The following is a 17,558-nucleotide window of genomic DNA, read 5'->3' on the forward strand; positions in this document are numbered from 1 at the left end:
GTGACGAGGATGCAGGGATTCTACAGCAAGATGATACCAAATTAGGTGGGAGGGTGAATTGTGAATTGTGACGAGGATGCAGGGATCCCACAGCAAGATCTGGACAGGTTGGGCGAGTGGGCAAATCAATGGCAGATGCAGTATAATTTGGATAAGTGTGAGGTTATTCACTTTGGAAGCAAAAACAGGAAGGCAGATTATTACATGAATGGTTGTAAATTGGGAGAGGGGAGTGTGCAGCGGGAGCTGGGTGTCCTTGTGCACCATTCGCTGAAGGTAAGCATGCAGGTGCAGCAGGTGGTAAAGAAGGCTAATGGTATGTTGGCCTTCATTGCGAGGTTTCGAGTATAGAAGCAGGGATGTGTTGCTGCAATTGTACAGGGCCTTGGTGAGGCCACACTTGGAGTATTGTGTGCAGTTTTGGTCTCCTTCTCTGAGGAAGGATGTTCTTGCTCTCAAGGGAGTGCAGCGAAGGTTTACCAGACTGATTCCAGGGATGGCGGGACTGTCATATGAGGAGAGATTGACTAGGTTCGGATTGTTCTCGCTGGAGTTCAGAAGAATGAGGGGGTAACTCATAGAGACTCATAAAATTCGAACAGGACTGGACAGGGTAGATGCAGGGAAGACGTTACCAATGATGGGTGTGTCCAGAACCACGGATCACAGTCTGAGGATTCAGGGTAAACCATTTCTGACAGAGATAAGGAGACATTTCTTCCCATAGAGTTGTGAGCCTGTGGAATTCATTACCACAGGAAGCAGTTGATGCTCAAACTTTGAATATATTCAAGAGGCGGCTGGATATAGCACTTGGGGAGAATGGGATCAAAGGCTACGGGGAGAAAGCAGGATTAGGCTATTGAGTTGGCTGATCAGCCATGATCGTGATGAACGGCGGAGCAGGCTCGAAGGGCCAAAAGGCATCCTCCTGCTCCTATCTTCTATGTATTTATGTAATATCTCCAAATTTGCAAATGACACAAATCTGGGAGGAGGATGATCCTTCAGTGTGATTTGGACAAGTGGAGTGGGTGGAATGAATGGCAGATGCAGAATGAATGGCAGATGCAGAATAATTTGCACAAAATGGACAGGTAGATTATTATCCTAATGGCCATAAATTAGAAGAGAGGAATGTGCAACAAGACCTGGGTGCCCTCATACACCAGTCGCTGAAGTGCATGCAGGTGCAGCACACATAAAGAAGGAAAATGGTATGTTGGCCTTCGTAGCAGAAGATTCAAGTATAAAAGCAGGGACGTCTTGCTGCAATTATACAGGGCCTTGGTGTGACTACACCTGGAATATTGCATGCAGTCTTGGTCTCCTTATCGGAGGAAAGATTGAGTCAGTTAAGGTTGTATTCGCTGGAGTTCAGAAGAATGAGGGTGGATATCACAGAAGTGCATAAAATTCTAACAGGACTAGACAGGGCAATAAGGATGTTCCTGATGGTGGGCGTGTCAAGGACCAGGGTCACAGTCTGAGGATACAGGGTAGACCATTTAGGACTGAGATTAGGAGAAATATCTTCACCCAGGAAGTGGTCAGCCTGTGGAATTTGCTACCACAGAAAGCAGTTGAGGCCAAAATACAATGTTTTCAAGAAACAGTTAGATATAGTACTTGGGGCAAAGGGGATCAAACGACATGGGGGAGAGGGGGGGGCGGAATCAGGCTATTGAGTTGGATGATCAGCCATGATCATAATGAATGACGGAGCAGGCTTGAAAGGCCTGCTCCTGTTCCTATGTTCTATGTTCTGCGTTGTTTTACCAACTCAATCTCTCCTCATACATCAGTCCTGCCATCCTTGGAATCAGTCTAGTAAACCTTCTCTGCACTCCATTTTAGCTACCAAAGTGGCTAACTTCACATTCATCCAAATTATACTACATCTGCCATTTATTTGCTTGTCCAAACTTGTCCAAATCACACTGAAGGATCTCTGCATCCTCCTGACAGCTCACCCTCCCACCCAGCTTTGTGTCGTCTGCAAATTTGGATATTACATTTTGTTCCCTCATCAAAATCAATATTTATTGTGAATAGCTCGGGACCCAGTATTGATCCCTGTGGTACCCCACTAGGCACTGCCTGCCATTTAGAAAAAGTCCAGTTTGGTCCTACTCTTTGTTTCCTGTCTACCAACCAGTTTTCTCTCCATCAAATCCCATGCACTTTGATTTTACAGGTTAATCTCTTATGCAGGACTTTGTTAAAAGCCTTCTGAAAGTCCAAATAAACCACATCCACTGGCTCTCTCATCAACTCTGTGAGTTACATCCTTGAAGAATTGTAGTCGATTTATCAAGCATGATTTCCCTTTCATAAATTCATGCTCACTCTGTCTGATCCTGCCTGTTTTTAAGTGCTCTGCTATAAAATCCTTGATAATGGATTCTAGACTTTTCTCCATTACTGATAGGCCTACTGGTCTTTAATTTTTCTCTCTGCCTCCCTTTTTAAACAGTGGGGTTACATTAGCTACCCTCCAATCTGTAGGAACTGTTCCAGAGTCGACAGAATCTTGGAAGATTCAACAACAATTTTTTTAAGAGCTGTCATTTAAACATTTTACAATGATTTGAATTAGAATTTTCAGACTTTCATAACTAGAATTGCTTTGTCTCACTAAAGGGTGCTATCTCCAACTCGTCTGCTCTTGCACCTGATGAAACTGCGGGAAATAATGGAATATGGAGAAGAAACAAATAAAATGGACAAAATAAATACGTACCCTGCATCTGGTTTTTTTCCGTAGGTTGCGTAATTTAGCTTGAATTTCTTGGGCTGCACATTTGAAACAAGGATATAGGTTTATATAGATACCAATCTTTTAAAAAGTAAAAAGAAATACTTGCACTTACATAGCACCTTGCATGATCACAGGACATCCCCAAGAATTGTTACAAAGAGGTTCAGCTATGCTATAATTATTAAATAACATGTTTCAATGGTCTTGATTAAAATGTAACTAATGTCCTGGACACTGGGGTTAACTCCCCTGCTGTTCTTTGTAATTCGAATTCTCTTCCCGCAATTAATGGTGCAGATCTTTGTCTGTTTCCATAGCTAGTTATCCCTGGAACAGGTCGCTAATCTGTCGCCAAAGGCTTATAGCTTCAGGGGTGCCACTCTGCATCAAGCATGGCTGACCTGACATTCTCCTGCTCTTAGAGCAAGCCGTTGGTGTGTTGGAAGGATTTGCAGGTTGACACTCAACCTGTTTGGCTGCGTTATGAATGCGCCTTCCTAGTGCAGCACGGTGGCACAGTGCTTAGCACTGCTGCCTCATGGCATCAAGGTCCCAGGTTCGATCCTGGCCCTGGGTCAATGTCTGTGTGGAGTTTGCACATTCTCCCCATGTTGAGTGGGTTTCACCCCCACAACCCAAAGATGTGCAGGGTAGGTGGATTGGCCAAGCTTAATTGTCCCTTAATTGGAAAAAATGAATTGGGTACACTAATTTTTTTTTTTTAAATGAACGTGCCTTCCTTGGTCATCAAGTCCTGGGGTAGGACTTCTGCCTCCAAGGCAGGGGCGCTACCCACTGCGCCACAAGATCGCCCTTCTTTGAAACAGATGGCAGATAAGGCCTCAGTTTTATGTCTCATCTGAAAGATGGCACCTCCAACAGGGCAAACATTCCTCAGTACCACACTGGAGTATCAACCTTGATTTGTGCTCAAGTCTTGGAGTAGGAGTTAAATCCATAAACTCTTGACTCAGAAGACTGCTACCAACTGAGCCATGTCTCCGTACAACAATGATAAACATCTATTGAAGATTATTACCGGATTTGAACCTGGCAAAGGCTTCCCATTCAGTTTATGGAGGCAACGATCAGCACTGGTTTGGTCAGCTAACTCCACAAAGCAATATCCTGCGAGTGTTCTGAAACCAAACCAGACAAGAATGTACAAAGTACCAACGTCTACAGAATCATGAAGAGCAATGCAGTCATAACATTTGTTTTGCTTTAATACTTAAAAAAACTTCAAAGCTGAATGTTAATTGAGTTGTGCAGCAAATTTCAATTTATGGTCTGTTGTAGTTTTGAAAACAGCATTTTACTAAATCTGTGTAATCTTTGCTGGGGTAGCATTTCACAGATGCAAGACACTCTCCATTAACTCAGCCAATTAGCTATTCATGATAATATGAGTGTTGACATGATACTTATTCGTAGATACCAACACAGCCAAGATGGGTCATTGACATGAAACTGTAATTCTGTTTCTCTCCATTGATGCTGCCTGACTTGCTGAGTGTATCAGAATGGAGTTCAGTTACAAGTGGCGTACCACAAGGATCTGTTCTGGGGCCGTTGCTGTTTGTCATTTTTATCAATGACCTAGAGGAAGGCGCAGAAGGGTGGGTGAGTAAATTTGCAGACGACACTGTGGTGTTGTCGACAGTGAGGAAGGATGTAGCAGGTTACAGAGGGACATAGATAAGCTGCAGAGCTGGGCTGAGAGGTGGCAAATGGAGTTTAATGTAGAGAAGTGTGAGGTGATTCACTTTGGAAGGAATAACAGGAATGCGGAATATTTGGCTAATGGTAAAGTTCTTGGAAGTGTGGATGAGCAGAGGGATCTAGGTGTCCATGTACATAGATCCCTGAAAGTTGCCACCCAGGTTGATAGGGTTGTGAAGAAGGCCTATGGAGTGTTGGCCTTTATTGGTAGAGGGATTGAGTTCCGGAGTCAGGAGGTCATGTTGCAGCTGTACAAAACTCTGGTACGGCTGCATTTGGAGTATTGCGTACAGTTCTGGTCACCGCATTATAGGAAGGACGTGGAGGCTTTGGAGCGGGTGCAGAGGAGATTTACCAGGATGTTGCCTGGTATGGAGGGAAAATCTTATGAGGAAAGGCTGATGGACTTGAGGTTGTTTTCGTTGGAGAGAACAAGGTTAAGAGGAGACTTAATAGAGGCATACAAAATGATCAGGGGGTTGGATAGGGTGGACAGTGAGAGCCTTCTCCCGCGGATGGAAATGGCTGGCACGAGGGGACATAGCTTTAAACTGAGGGGTAATAGATATAGGACAGAGGTCAGAGTTAGGTTCTTTACGCAAAGAGTGGTGAGGCCGTGGAATAGCCTACCGGCAACAGTAGTGAACTCGCCAACATTGAGGGCATTTAAAAGTTTATTGGATAAGCATATGGATGATAATGGCATAGTGTAGGTTAGATGGCTTTTGTTTTGGTGCAACATCGTGGGCCGAAGGGCCTGTACTGCGCTGTATCGTTCTATGTATCCAACAATTGTTTCAGCCAAATCATCATGGTTGCACTCAACATACAAATGCACACATTCTCCAGAAATAAAATCCTCAGACCACATTCCACATCAGGAGTGCTGCTAAAATTTGCTCCCCTTTTTGCTGCTCCAGCTTAATTCAGTCAATTCAATGCACATGCCCTTGTGGCATTTCCTGATCTACATAGCTTGACACTGAATACACTCCAAACTTGCATTGTCTTTTCAAGGACCCCATTCGGCTACGTTGCAATAATGTTTGAAGCATAAAAATGCACTAAGGAATTCCATTGTTGGTCGGGACTTAGCTGCAGTAGGAATTCCGATCCGTTGATTTATTTAGAATTCGTTTTTGGAACTTATAGTTAGTACCCATTTATTTATCAATACAACATTTCCTAACAGGACAGGCCATCTCTTCTAGCCTCAACCAACTGCAGGGAAATGTACAGGCGATTTGTCAGAGAGGTTGGACTCAAATTTTTCCTCTTCCTTAAGAAACCACTTGGAATCAATGGATAGCTCAAATGGTTTGCACATGTCTGACAGTTGGGATTGTTCACAAATGTTTTTAGTAAAGTCGTCAATTGCTGAAGATCATCAGTACACAGACAAAAAAAGTAAGGCAGCAGTAATTTACCATGCATATTAGTATATATATGTATCTTTTTTTTAATTTTTCCAATTAAGGAGCAATTTAGCATGGCCAATCCACCTACCCTGCACATTTTTGGGTTGTGGGAGTGAGACCCACGCAGACACAGGGAGAATGTGCAAACTCCACATGGACAGTGACCCGTGGCTAGGATCCAACCTGGATCCTCGGTGTCGTGAGGCAGCAGTGCTAACCACTACATCACCGTGCCGCCCTACCATACAAATTAGTGGCCAATTATCTGAAATGGAAGGATAGATCTTCCTGGTAAAATTGGCCTGGAACTCAACAAGAACAGCAAAGCCAATTGTTCTATTCCTCTCCGGGATTGTGAGATTTTGATAACTACTAATTTTTAGAGACTGTAATATATTTGGAATTTATTCCTTCACGACATTTAAAAGGATCAGTTTGAATTTCTGTTGGACAATTAACAATCAAGGTAACTGGGGAACAGTAAGGAGTTGTTTGTGAAGAAATAAAATTCTTTTATGACTAAGTTCCTTGATCTGAAATAGATTTATGCTGTTTTAATTGTCCACAATAGAATTGGCGATTGATTTTTGAACCAGTTTGAAGGAATGAGCTAGTGAGCTGGCAAGGGGTGAGCTGGCAAGGTGGATACAGAACTGGCTAGGTCATAGAAGGCAGAGAGTAGCAATGCAAGGATGCTTTTCTAATTGGAGGGCTGTGACCAGTGGTGTTCCACAGGGATCAGTGCTGGGACCTTTGCTGTTTGTAGTATATATAAATGATTTGGAGGAAAATGTAACTGGTCTGATTAGTAAGTTTGCAGACGACACAAAGGTTGGTGGAATTGCGGATAGCGATGAGGACTGTCAGAGGATACAGCAGGATTTAGATTGTTTGGAGACTTGGACGGAGAGTTGGCAGATGGCGTTTAATCCGGACAAATGTGAGGTAATGCATTTTGGAAGGTCTAATGCAGGTCGGGAATATACAGTGAATGGTAGAACGCTCAAGAGTATTGAAAGTCAAAGAGATCTAGGAGTACAGGTCCACAGGTCACTGAAAGGGGCAACACAGGTGGAGAAGGTAGTCAAGAAGGCATCCGGCATGCTTGCCTTCATTGGCCGGGGCATTGAGTATAAGAATTGGCAAGTCATGTTGCAGCTGTATAGAACCTTAGTTAGGCCACACTTGGAGTATAGAGTTCAATTCTGGTCGCCACATTACCAGAAGGATGTGGAGGCTTTAGAGAGGGTGCAGAAGAGATTTACCAGAATGTTGCCTGGTATGGAGGGCATTAGCTATGAGGAGCGGTTGAATAAACTCAGTTTGTTCTCACTGGAACGAAGGAGGTTGAGGGACGACCTGATAAGAGGTCTACAAAATTATGAGGGGCATAGACAGAGTGGATAGTGTAGCCATGTAAAATGGCTGCGTTCCGATTAATCTGGCCAAAACCCAGTTTAAAACGGCTAACCCGAAAGACTGCTGGGAAAAGCAGCCAAGAAGACACAAGCAGGCAGCTTGCAGACAGTTTTGCATATTTGGCTCTGGGAAGGTAGCCCAGATCGATACTCAGGGCTATCAACAGCCCATCAACCCAGGTATTCGCAGTTGCATTCAGGACTGTTTGCAGCCCATCTATTCAGACATCCACAGTTAAATCGGCTATCCCCGGGAACAATTGCAACATATTAGCAATTGAATACCGGGCCAGACCTGTCGGCGCCTGCAGTGGCCGAAACAAAGACAGGTGAGCGACCACCCCCCGATCGAGGAATCGCCTCACCATTGGACATATCGGCCCCAGAGATTGGGGACAGATCCAATCACTTGAGACTCAGGGTCAAGGGCCGCCCCGGGAGGCAGGAAGCCCCTGGGCCCTATAAAAGTGAGGGTCCAAGCTCGAGACCTTCGCAAGACCAGCCACCGGCAATAGTAAGTTTGAATCCAACGATCGCTATCCGGTAGAGACATCTAGCCACCGACCTGCAGCCTTTTGAATCCCGCGGGCCAGATCTGATTGGACAAGCCATTCGTTTCCCTGACCTGGTGGGCTCTTCCTAAGTTAAGTATTGGCCAGTAGTGATAGGTTTATTATATAGAAAGTAGTATTAGGGTATTAATATTGCTTGTTGTATATAATAAATGACCGTTGTTTTAATCCTTACTAAGCGGTGTGCTGTATTATTAATCATAACCTGAACTTGAACCACGTGGCGGTATCATAAAGATACCTGGCGACTCATGAGCAAAGGTGACGTAATCAGAGCCAATAGACTAAGGTTAAAAAGAGCAACATAATTGGCGACATCCTGACGGGACCCGACTTAGAAGTGGAAAACCACTCCGGGAGAACCCCAACATTTTGAATTAGAATCCAATCGGAAACAAAAACAAAACCACAAGTGTTCAAGCGGTTCTGGTTAATAATTCACAATTCGGAAGTGTGTATATGCATGCGTAACTAACAGGGTTATAAGGCAAAACTGATAGATTTTTTGTTGCGTCAAAACTATCGGCGTTTGGTATTTCGGAAATTAGCGCAAGCCGTACCCGCATCTACCACACCACCTTAGCCCCCTGTTCCAAATTCGAACGTAACGAGCAGATAAGAGAGAGCCATGCAGGCAATGCAAGCGATACAGCGCCTCATGAACCCCGAAGATTTTGCTGTTGCACCAGTCAGCAGCGTAGGAGCGGGACAGTTTCCCGTTTGGGAAGTGGAAATCCGCAAATTTCTGCAGGGCAAAGGATGACCCATGTGGAAGGATTTCTGCAATAACGACGACTCAGGTCCTGGAAGTATAGGGCATACTTGGGGGGAGAACCTGAGTGAGATCCACAAAATGAGTTTAGCAAAAGCGCGCAAGCCGATGGCAATTGTGTCCTGTCTGGCACAATTGCGAGGCACAGAGGAGGTCGTCAGGACGCTCCACAAGGAAATAGAAGGCATACATCGGATGAGTAAAATCAATGTATCCGAAATTGAGAAAGAGAACCTGGAGTTAAAAGGGAAATTAGCAGCAAAAGACGAAGAGGTGGCTGACGCCAAACGGGGTCACCAATCTTGTCTGGCGCACTTGAGTAGTTTCCAGTCACAATATGAAAAGGCTTATCAGGACCTGCAGCGTGCAGTCCTGGTAAAGAAAGAAACAGAAAACCAGTTAGAGACGCTCCAGAAACAATGCAGTGATCTCAAGGCAGCCTTGAGAGCGCTCCACGCCACAACCACGGAACAAAGGCAGAGTACTTTGGACCATGCAAAGTGCCGAAAGCAGATTGCAGACTTGAAAGCACTGCTTTCTGTCCAAAAGGGATTTCAAGAAACCTTTGGGGAAAGTTTAGACCAGGAAGACGGCCCTGATTGGGAAGAATTGCAAGAGACAGTGCAGAGATGTGTTCAGGGAACATGTGCGCAGGGAAAACCCCAAAGGAGTAAAGCACCCCCACCCTCCACACAACAGATAATACAGGCTCCCATGAACCCTGTAACAACCCACCGCACCGCCACAGCAGACGAGGCAGAGGTCTTATATTCCACCCCCCTCACAGTGACCCAATTACGGGACGCGTGTGCCAAAATCACACCGTTCCTCCCCGCTTCAGACCCACACCATTTCTTTGCCACCGTCAAACACCAGGCGACCATGTACGGCCTGGATGAGAAAGAGCAGGTAAAGCTCACGGTCCTCAGCTTAGACCCACCGGTCACAGCAGCCCTTCCCGACCCACAGAATGTAGGAGGAGGCACCCTTGCAGAAATGCATACCGCGATCCTGGATGCGATCGAGTACAACCGGGGCGACCCCGTAGACGGTCTAAATAAGTGCAGACAGAAAAAGTCTGAACACCCCACAGCGTTCGCAGGACGTTTGTGGATTCACTTCGAAGCAGTTTTCGGAAATGTAGACCGTGCCCATTTGTCCGCAGACAATATGGCCAAATGGACCCGCACCCTTATCTCCCATGCCACAGAGGCAGGACAAAAAGCCTGTACAAATTATGACCCCTCAGAGGAAGCCCACAATGAGAAATGGGTTTTAAAAAGATTGTCCCGCGCCTGGGAGCAGTCTGTACAAAGTAAACCCACAGTTAAAAATCCTGAAGAACAGCAGGCAGAAGCAGACAAACCCGCAGTTAGGGAACCCGAGAAAGAGCAGGCAGACATGCATCCAGTTAAAACGCACCAGAACCCCACATGGGTAAACGAAGGAAGGAACAGCCCCCCACAGAAACCACCGGAATGTTACAATTGCGGACAATTAGGACATTACGCACAAGAATGTCAAGCCCCCCTGAAACAGCAACGGGATAAGCCCACAAATGCCCCCCCGAACCAGCAAAGAAACCAACAGCCCCGACCCCCCACCCAGGGAACCACTCCCAAGGGAACAATGCACCAGAGAGCCTGCTCCACCTTATGTGCCCCAGGGGTCATGTTACAACTGTGGGCAGCCAGGACACTTCGCCCAAGATTGCAGGAGACCCCCACCAGCTAGACTAGCCCCCAGATATGAAAGAGAACACCACCCACAGCAGCTACAAGGTCCCAGCTGCCCCATGCAAACTGTGAGCGCTTACCCACCACTTCTCATGGCAGCGTTACCTCAGAAAGGCCACTTCATTTTTGTTTCACTCCTCCTTCCTTTCTTCTTCGGTCACACTGCACTCCCTCCATATGCTAATTACACCCCAGCCCAAATGTGATTTACGATGTCCCGTATTCTGATGGAACCTGCAGAATGTTTTATGTTGTCTGTCTGTTTGTTAAATGTTGTTCGTCCTACAGGAGAATTTTCTCACCGCCCCACACCCATTCACCCGAACTTTGCAGCTCTTTTCCAAACGGACAAGCCGGACGCCCATTCAGAGGAACTAGCTTTTCAGCTGATACGTGGTCACCAGACCAGGCGCCCGATCGTTTTCTGATTTGATGGTAGAATCAGAACAGTAACCCCACCATGATGACTACATTTTTGTCCGTTCTTTGGTCGCTCAGGCAGTGGAGAAACGGCGTGAGACCCGCCCTGCCTGGGGACCCCCCCGTTGGTCAAAAACACTCGGGTAGGGAAGATACGGTATTGGTAGCCGTCCTACCCGGGGACTCCACCCAAGTCTTACCCGTCGCGGCCCACAGGCACCTCATTCGACCTTTTCTTTCAAAAACAGTTTTATTTTATTTAGGCAACCTTTGGGTTGCTGCCACATGCTATTTACATCCTGGAACATTTGGATGATAAACCTAGCACTGGTCCACCATTGGGAAGTGTGCCGTGTCCAAACATTTGTTTTGAAAAAAAAAACCAATTTTCAGGGTTTAATTGGCCCCAAGAAGGACAGACACGCTAACACACCAGATATTAAACCGAAGTATTTACACACACTACGCTTGTCTTACAGAACTCCAGAAGCTCCAAGTCCGGAGAAAACCAGCGAACACAGGAAAAGGAAGGAAAGAAGACAGCCATGAGGACTCTGTTCATCATGCTCAACAGTCTTTTGATGAACTTTTGGTTGCGCGGGAACGCGGACCCCATCACTCCAAACCCCTTTACTGTTAACACTTCACGGCCCAGTAGTACCGAGGGCCCACTCACCAACCACGCTGCATTATCCTGGTGTGCCAAGTTTCATAACTTAGTACTCCCTATCGTACATCTTTGAGGCACTGTTGGCATTGGCTATACTCAGTTGTGCAGTACAGACCATGCGCCTCCGCAAGTGGAAAAGGAGAGCGTACCGCGCTCGAACCCCGGTCTATCGGATCCGATCCCCGATATTCGGCTATGACCAGACCCTAGACCCCCGCGACATATGAATAATAAAACATGCACTGGTGGTTTTTCCTGTAAATAAAAAGAGAATGTATGGAAATGTATGATCCTGAGCTTGACTGCCAAGCCAGGAAAGAATATATTAAATGTTGTAATTGTTATTGTATGTTTAGAGAGATAAGATTGTATAATACTTGAAGAATTGTTTAGGTAAAATTAGAGGTTCCCAGTTTATTTTTTTCCAGACACATGCCCCTGCCTGACATAGCGTCCTCAAGAATTGTTCTGGTAAATTTTTGTGCATAGCTGGGGTCAGAGTAGTGGCCATGTGGGAGGTGCCTCCCCCAGTCGGGAAACGAAGAGGACAAAATTTATGTGATCCTTCACGCTTCGCGTTAGGATCACAAGGCGGGATTGTAGCCATGTAAAATGGCTGCGTTCCGATTAATCTGGCCAAAACCCAGTTTAAAACGGCTAACCCGAAAGACTGCTGGGAAAAGCAGCCAAGAAGACACAAGCAGGCAGCTGCAGACAGTTTTGCATATTCGGCTCTGGGAAGGTAGCCCAGATCGATACTCAGGGCTATCAACAGCCCATCAACCCAGGTATTCGCAGTTGCATTCAGGACTGTTTGCAGCCCATCTATTCAGACATCCACAGTTAAATCGGCTATCCCCGGGAACAATTGCAACATATTAGCAATTGAATACCGGGCCAGACCTGTCGGCGCCTGCAGTGGCCGAAACAAAGACAGGTGAGCGACCACCCCCCGATCGAGGAATCGCCTCACCATTGGACACATCGACCCCAGAGATTGGGGACAGATCCAATCACTTGGGACTCAGGGTCAAGGGCCGCCCCGGGAGGCGGGAAGCCCCTGGGCCCTATAAAAGTGAGGGTCCAAGTTCAGATCTCTCGCTCTCTCTCCTCTTCGCCTGCTCGAGACCTTCGCAAGACTAGCCACCGGCAATAGTAAGTTTCAATCCAACAATCGCTATCCGGTAGAGACATCTAGCCACCGACCTGTAGCAGCCTTTTGAATCCCGCGGGGCAGATCTGATTGGACAAGCCATTCGTTTCCCTGACCTGGTGGGCTCTTCCTAAGTTAAGTATTGGCCAGTAGTGATAGGTTTATTATATAGAAAGTAGTATTAGGGTATTAATATTGCTTGTTGTATATAATAAATGACCGTTGTTTTAATCCTTACTAAGCGGTGTGCTGTATTATTAATCATAACCTGAACTTGAACCACGTGGCCGCATCATAAAGATACCTGGCGACTCATGAGCAAAGGTGACGTAATCAGAGCCAATAGACTAAGGTTAAAAAGAGCAACAATAGTCAGAGGCTTTTCCCCGGGATAGAGGGGTCAATTAGCTTAAATAGAGGGGTTTAAGGTGAGAGGGGCAAGGTTTAGAGTAGATGTACGAGGCAAGTTTTTTACGCAGAGGGTAGTGGGTGCCTGGAACTCGTTACCGGAGGAGGTGGTGGAAGCAGGGACGATAGTGACATTGAAGGGGCATCTTGACAAATATATGAATAGGACAGGAATAGAGGGATACGGACCCAGGAAGTGTAGAAGATTGTAGTTTAGTCGGGCAGCATGGTCGGCACGGGCTTGGAGGGCCGAAGAGCCTGTTCCTGTGCTGTACATTTCTTTGTTCTTTGTTACTCCGAAGAACAAAGATAGATGGGTGACGGTGAGAGGGGCTGGGAGGAAGCAGTCAGTACAGGGATCCCCTGTGGTCGTTCCCCTTCGTAACAAGTATACCGCTTTGGATACTGTTGGGGGGGGGGGGGACTTACCAGGGGTAAGCCATGGGGTACAGGTCTCAGGCACAGAGTCTGTCCCTGTTGCTTAGAAGGGAAGGGGGGAGAGTAGAGCATTAGTCATTGGAGACTCCATAGTTAGGGGGATAGAGAGGAGATTCTGTGGGAACGACAGAGACTCATGGTTGGTGTGTTGCCTCCCAGGTGCCAGGGTGTGTGATGTCTCGGATCGTGTTTTCGGGATCCTTAAGGGGGAGGGGGAGCAGCCCCAAGTTGTGGTACACATAGGTACCAACGACATAGGTAGGAAAAGGGATAGGGATGTAAGGCAGGAAGTCAGGGTGCTAGGGTGGAAACTTCGATCGAGGACAAACAGAGTTATTATCTCTGGGTTGTTACCCGTGCCACGTGATAGCGAGACGAGGAATAGGGAGAGAGAGGAGTTGAACACGTGGCTACAGGGATGGTGCAGGAGGGAGGGTTTCAGATTTCTGGATAATTGGGGCTCATTCTGGGGTCGGTGGGACCTCTACAAACGGGATAGTCCTGGACCACAGGGGTACCAATATCCTGGGGGGGAAATTTGCTAATGCTCTTCCGGAGGGTTTAAACTAGTTCAGCAGGGGCTTGGGAACCTGAATTGTAGCTCCAGTATACAGGAGGTTGAGGGTAGTGAGGTCATGAGTAAGGTTTCAAAGTTGCAGGAGTGTACTGGCAAGCAGGAAGGTGGTTTAAAGTGTGTCTTCTTCAATGCCAGGAGCATCCGGAATAAGGTGGGTGAACTTGGATTGGTACCTGGGACTTCGATGTTGTGGCCATTTCGGAGACATGGATACAGCAGGGACAGGAATGTTTGTTGCAGGTGCCGGGGTTTAGATATTTCAGAAAGCTCAGAGAAGGTGGTAAAAGAGGGGGAGGGGTTGCATTGTTAGTCAAGGACAGTATTACGGTGGCAGAAAGGACGTTTGATGAGGACTCGTCTACTGAGGTAGTATGGGCTGAGGTTAGAAACAGGAAAGGAGAGGTCATCCTGTTAGGGGTTTTCTATTGGCCTCCGAAAAGTTCCAGAGATGTAGAGGAAAGGATTGCAAAGATGATTCTGGATAGGAACGAAAGCAACAGGGTAGTTGTTATGGGGGACATTAACTTTCAAAATATTGACTGGAAACGCTATAGTTCGAGTACTTTAGATGGGTCCGTTTTTGTCCAATGTGTGCAGGAGGGTTTCCTGACACAGTATGTAGATAGGCCAACGAGAGGCGAAACCATATTGGATTTGGTATTGGGTAATGAACCAGGACAGGTGTTAGATTTGGAGGTAGGTGAGCACTTTGGTGATAGTGACCACAATTCGATTACGTTTACTTTAGTGATGGAAAGGGATAGGTATATACCGTAGGGGAAAGACAATTATGATGCGATGAGGCAAGACATCGGATAGAGAGGAAAACTGCAGCGGATGGGCACAATGGAAATGTGGAGCTTGTTCAAGGAACAGCTACTGCGTGTCCTTGATAAGTATGTACCTGTCTGGCAGGGAGGAAGTGGTCGAGCAAGGGAACCGTGGTTCCTCAAGCAGTCGAAACGCTTGTCAAGAGGAAGAAGGAGGCTTATGTAAAGATGAGACATGAAGGTTCAGTTAGGGCGCTCAAGAGTTACAAGTTCGCTAGGAAGGACCTAAAGAGAGAGCTAAGAAGAGCCAGGAGGGGACACGAGAAGTCTTTGGCAGGTAGGATCTATAGATATGTCAGGAATAAACGAATGACTACGGTAAGAGTAGGGCTAGTCAAGGACAGTAGTGGGAAGTTGTGCTTGGAGTCCGAGGAGATAGGAGAGGTGCTAAATGAATATTTAGGTCAGTATTCACACAGGAAAAAGACAATGTTGTCGAGGAGAATACTGAGATTCAGGGTACTAGACTAGAAGGGCTTGAGGTTCATAAGGAGGAGCTGTTAGCAATTCTGGAAAGTGTGAAAGTAGATACATCCCCTGGGCCAGATGGGATTTATCCTAGGATTCTCTGGGAAGCTAGGGAGGAGATTGCTGAGCCTTTGGCTTTGATCTTTAAGTCAGCTTTGTCTCCAGGAATAGTGCCAGAAGACTGGAGGATAGCAAATGTTGTCCCCTTGTTCAAGAAGGGGAGTAGAGACAACTCCGGTAATTATAGACCAGTGAGCTTTACTTCTGTTGGGGGCAAAATCTTAGAAAGGTTTATAAGAGATAGGATGTATAATCATCTAGAAAGGAATAATTTGATTAGAGATAGTCAACACGGTTTTGTGAAGGGTAGGTTGTGCCTCACAAACCTTATTGTGTTCTTTGAGAAGGTGACCAAACAGGTGGATGAGGGTAAAGCAGTTGATGTGGTGTATATGGATTTCAGTAAAGCGTTTGATAAGGTTCCCCACGGTAGGCTACTACAGGAAATACGGAGGCATGGGATTCAGGGTGATTTGGCAGTTTGGATCAGAAATTGGCGAGCTGGAAGAAGACAAAGGGTGGTGGTTGATGGGAAATGTTCAGACTGGAGTCCAGGTACTAGTGGTGTACCACAAGGATCTGTTTTGGGGCCACTGCTGTCTGTCATTTTTATAAATGACCTGGAGGAGGGCGTAGAAGGATGGGTGAGTAAATTTGCAGATGCCACTAAAGTCGGTGGAGTTGTGGACAGTGCGGAAGGTTTACAAGTTACAGAGGGACATAGATAAGCTGCAGCGCTGGGCTGAGAGGTGGCAAATGGAGTTTGATGCAGAAAAGTGTGAGGTGATTCATTTTGGAAGGAGTAACAGGAAGACAGACTACTGGGCTAATGGTAAGATTCTGAGCAGTGTGGATGAGCAGAGAGATCTCGGTGTCCATGTACACAGATCCCTGAAAGTTGCCACCCAGGTTGAGAGAGTTGTTGTTAGCTTTTATTGGTAGAGGAATTGAGTTTCAGAGCCATGAGGTCATGTTGCAGCTGTACAAAGCTCTGGTGCTGCCGCATTTGGTGTATTGCGTGCAATTCTGGTCGCCGCATTATAGGAAGGATGTGGAAGCATTGGAAAGGGTGCAGAGGAGATTTACCAGAATGTTGCCTGGTATGGAAGGGAGATCTTATGAGGAAAGGCTTAGGAACTTGAGGTTGTTTTCGTTAGAGAGAAGAAGGTTAAGAGGTGACTTAATTGAGGCATACAAGATAATCAGAGGATTGGATAGGGTGGACAGTGAGAGCCTTTTTCCTCGGATGGTGATGTCTAGCACGAGGGGACATACCTTGAAATTGAGGGGAGATAGATATAAGACAGATGTCAGAGGTAGGTTCTTTGCTCAGAGAGTAGTATGGGCATGGAATGCCCTGCCTGCAACAGTAGTGGACTCACCAACACTAAGGGCATTCAAATGGTCATTGGATAGACATATGGACGATAAGGGAATAGTGTAGATGGGCTTTAGAGTGGTTTCACAGGTCGGCGCAACATCGAGGGCCGAAGGGCCTGTACTGCGCTGTAATGTTCTATGTTCTATTTGGCCCATCATATCTACCTAATTGATAAAGAGCCATTCAACCTAATCTCAGTTTCCAGCTCTTGGACAGTAGTAGTTTGCAGCACTTCAATATCCAACTGCTTTCAAATGTTTTTGAGAGTTTCTGTCTCTACCACCCTTTCACAGTTCGCTTCAGAGCCCCACCACTCTCTGAAAGAAATTTCCCTTGAACCCTCTCTAAACCTCTTTCTTCTTAACCAAAATCTTTCTGCATCGTTATGGGCCCCTCAACCAAGGGGAATTAGGCCTTACTCTCCACTCTATTCAGACTCCATCTACGTTTATCCACTTCAAGTAGGTCTGCCCTCAGCCTCTTCGGAACCAAACAAAACAACCCTAACCAATCCAATATTTCCTTGTTACTAAAATTCTTCAATCCATTCTGTATTTTAATAATGTGTGTTGGATTTTATGGTATTCCGCCAAACCGCTGCCAACTGTTCGGTAAGGCCTCGACATATTGGTATCTAGGGCAACTGAGGTTTTCTGGTTCCTGAGTTGGATTTTAGACCTCCGGTAGTCTCTGCTCCAATACATTGAACTTATTTGATGGTTTTTTCTTACCCAGTCATTCTGTTGCTGATGAT

General features: G+C 46.2%; 1 protein-coding gene across 1 annotated transcript in view; it reads right to left on the minus strand.

The window, feature by feature from the left end:
* Positions 1-17,552, minus strand: part of LOC140406272 (tRNA selenocysteine 1-associated protein 1-like) — a 67,333-nt gene extending 49,781 nt beyond the window's left edge. Inside the window, exons 1-3 of the mRNA XM_072494382.1 lie at positions 17,536-17,552; positions 3,801-3,900; positions 2,744-2,796 (exon numbers count right to left, since the gene is read on the minus strand). Coding sequence (XP_072350483.1) covers positions 2,744-2,796; positions 3,801-3,900; positions 17,536-17,543 — 161 coding nt within the window. The 5' untranslated portion in view covers positions 17,544-17,552. The remainder of the gene's footprint in view (positions 1-2,743; positions 2,797-3,800; positions 3,901-17,535) is intronic.
* Positions 17,553-17,558: the final 6 nt, after the last annotated feature.

Source organism: Scyliorhinus torazame, unplaced genomic scaffold (assembly GCF_047496885.1).
Source record: "Scyliorhinus torazame isolate Kashiwa2021f unplaced genomic scaffold, sScyTor2.1 scaffold_397, whole genome shotgun sequence".
NCBI classification, from domain to species: domain Eukaryota; kingdom Metazoa; phylum Chordata; class Chondrichthyes; order Carcharhiniformes; family Scyliorhinidae; genus Scyliorhinus; species Scyliorhinus torazame.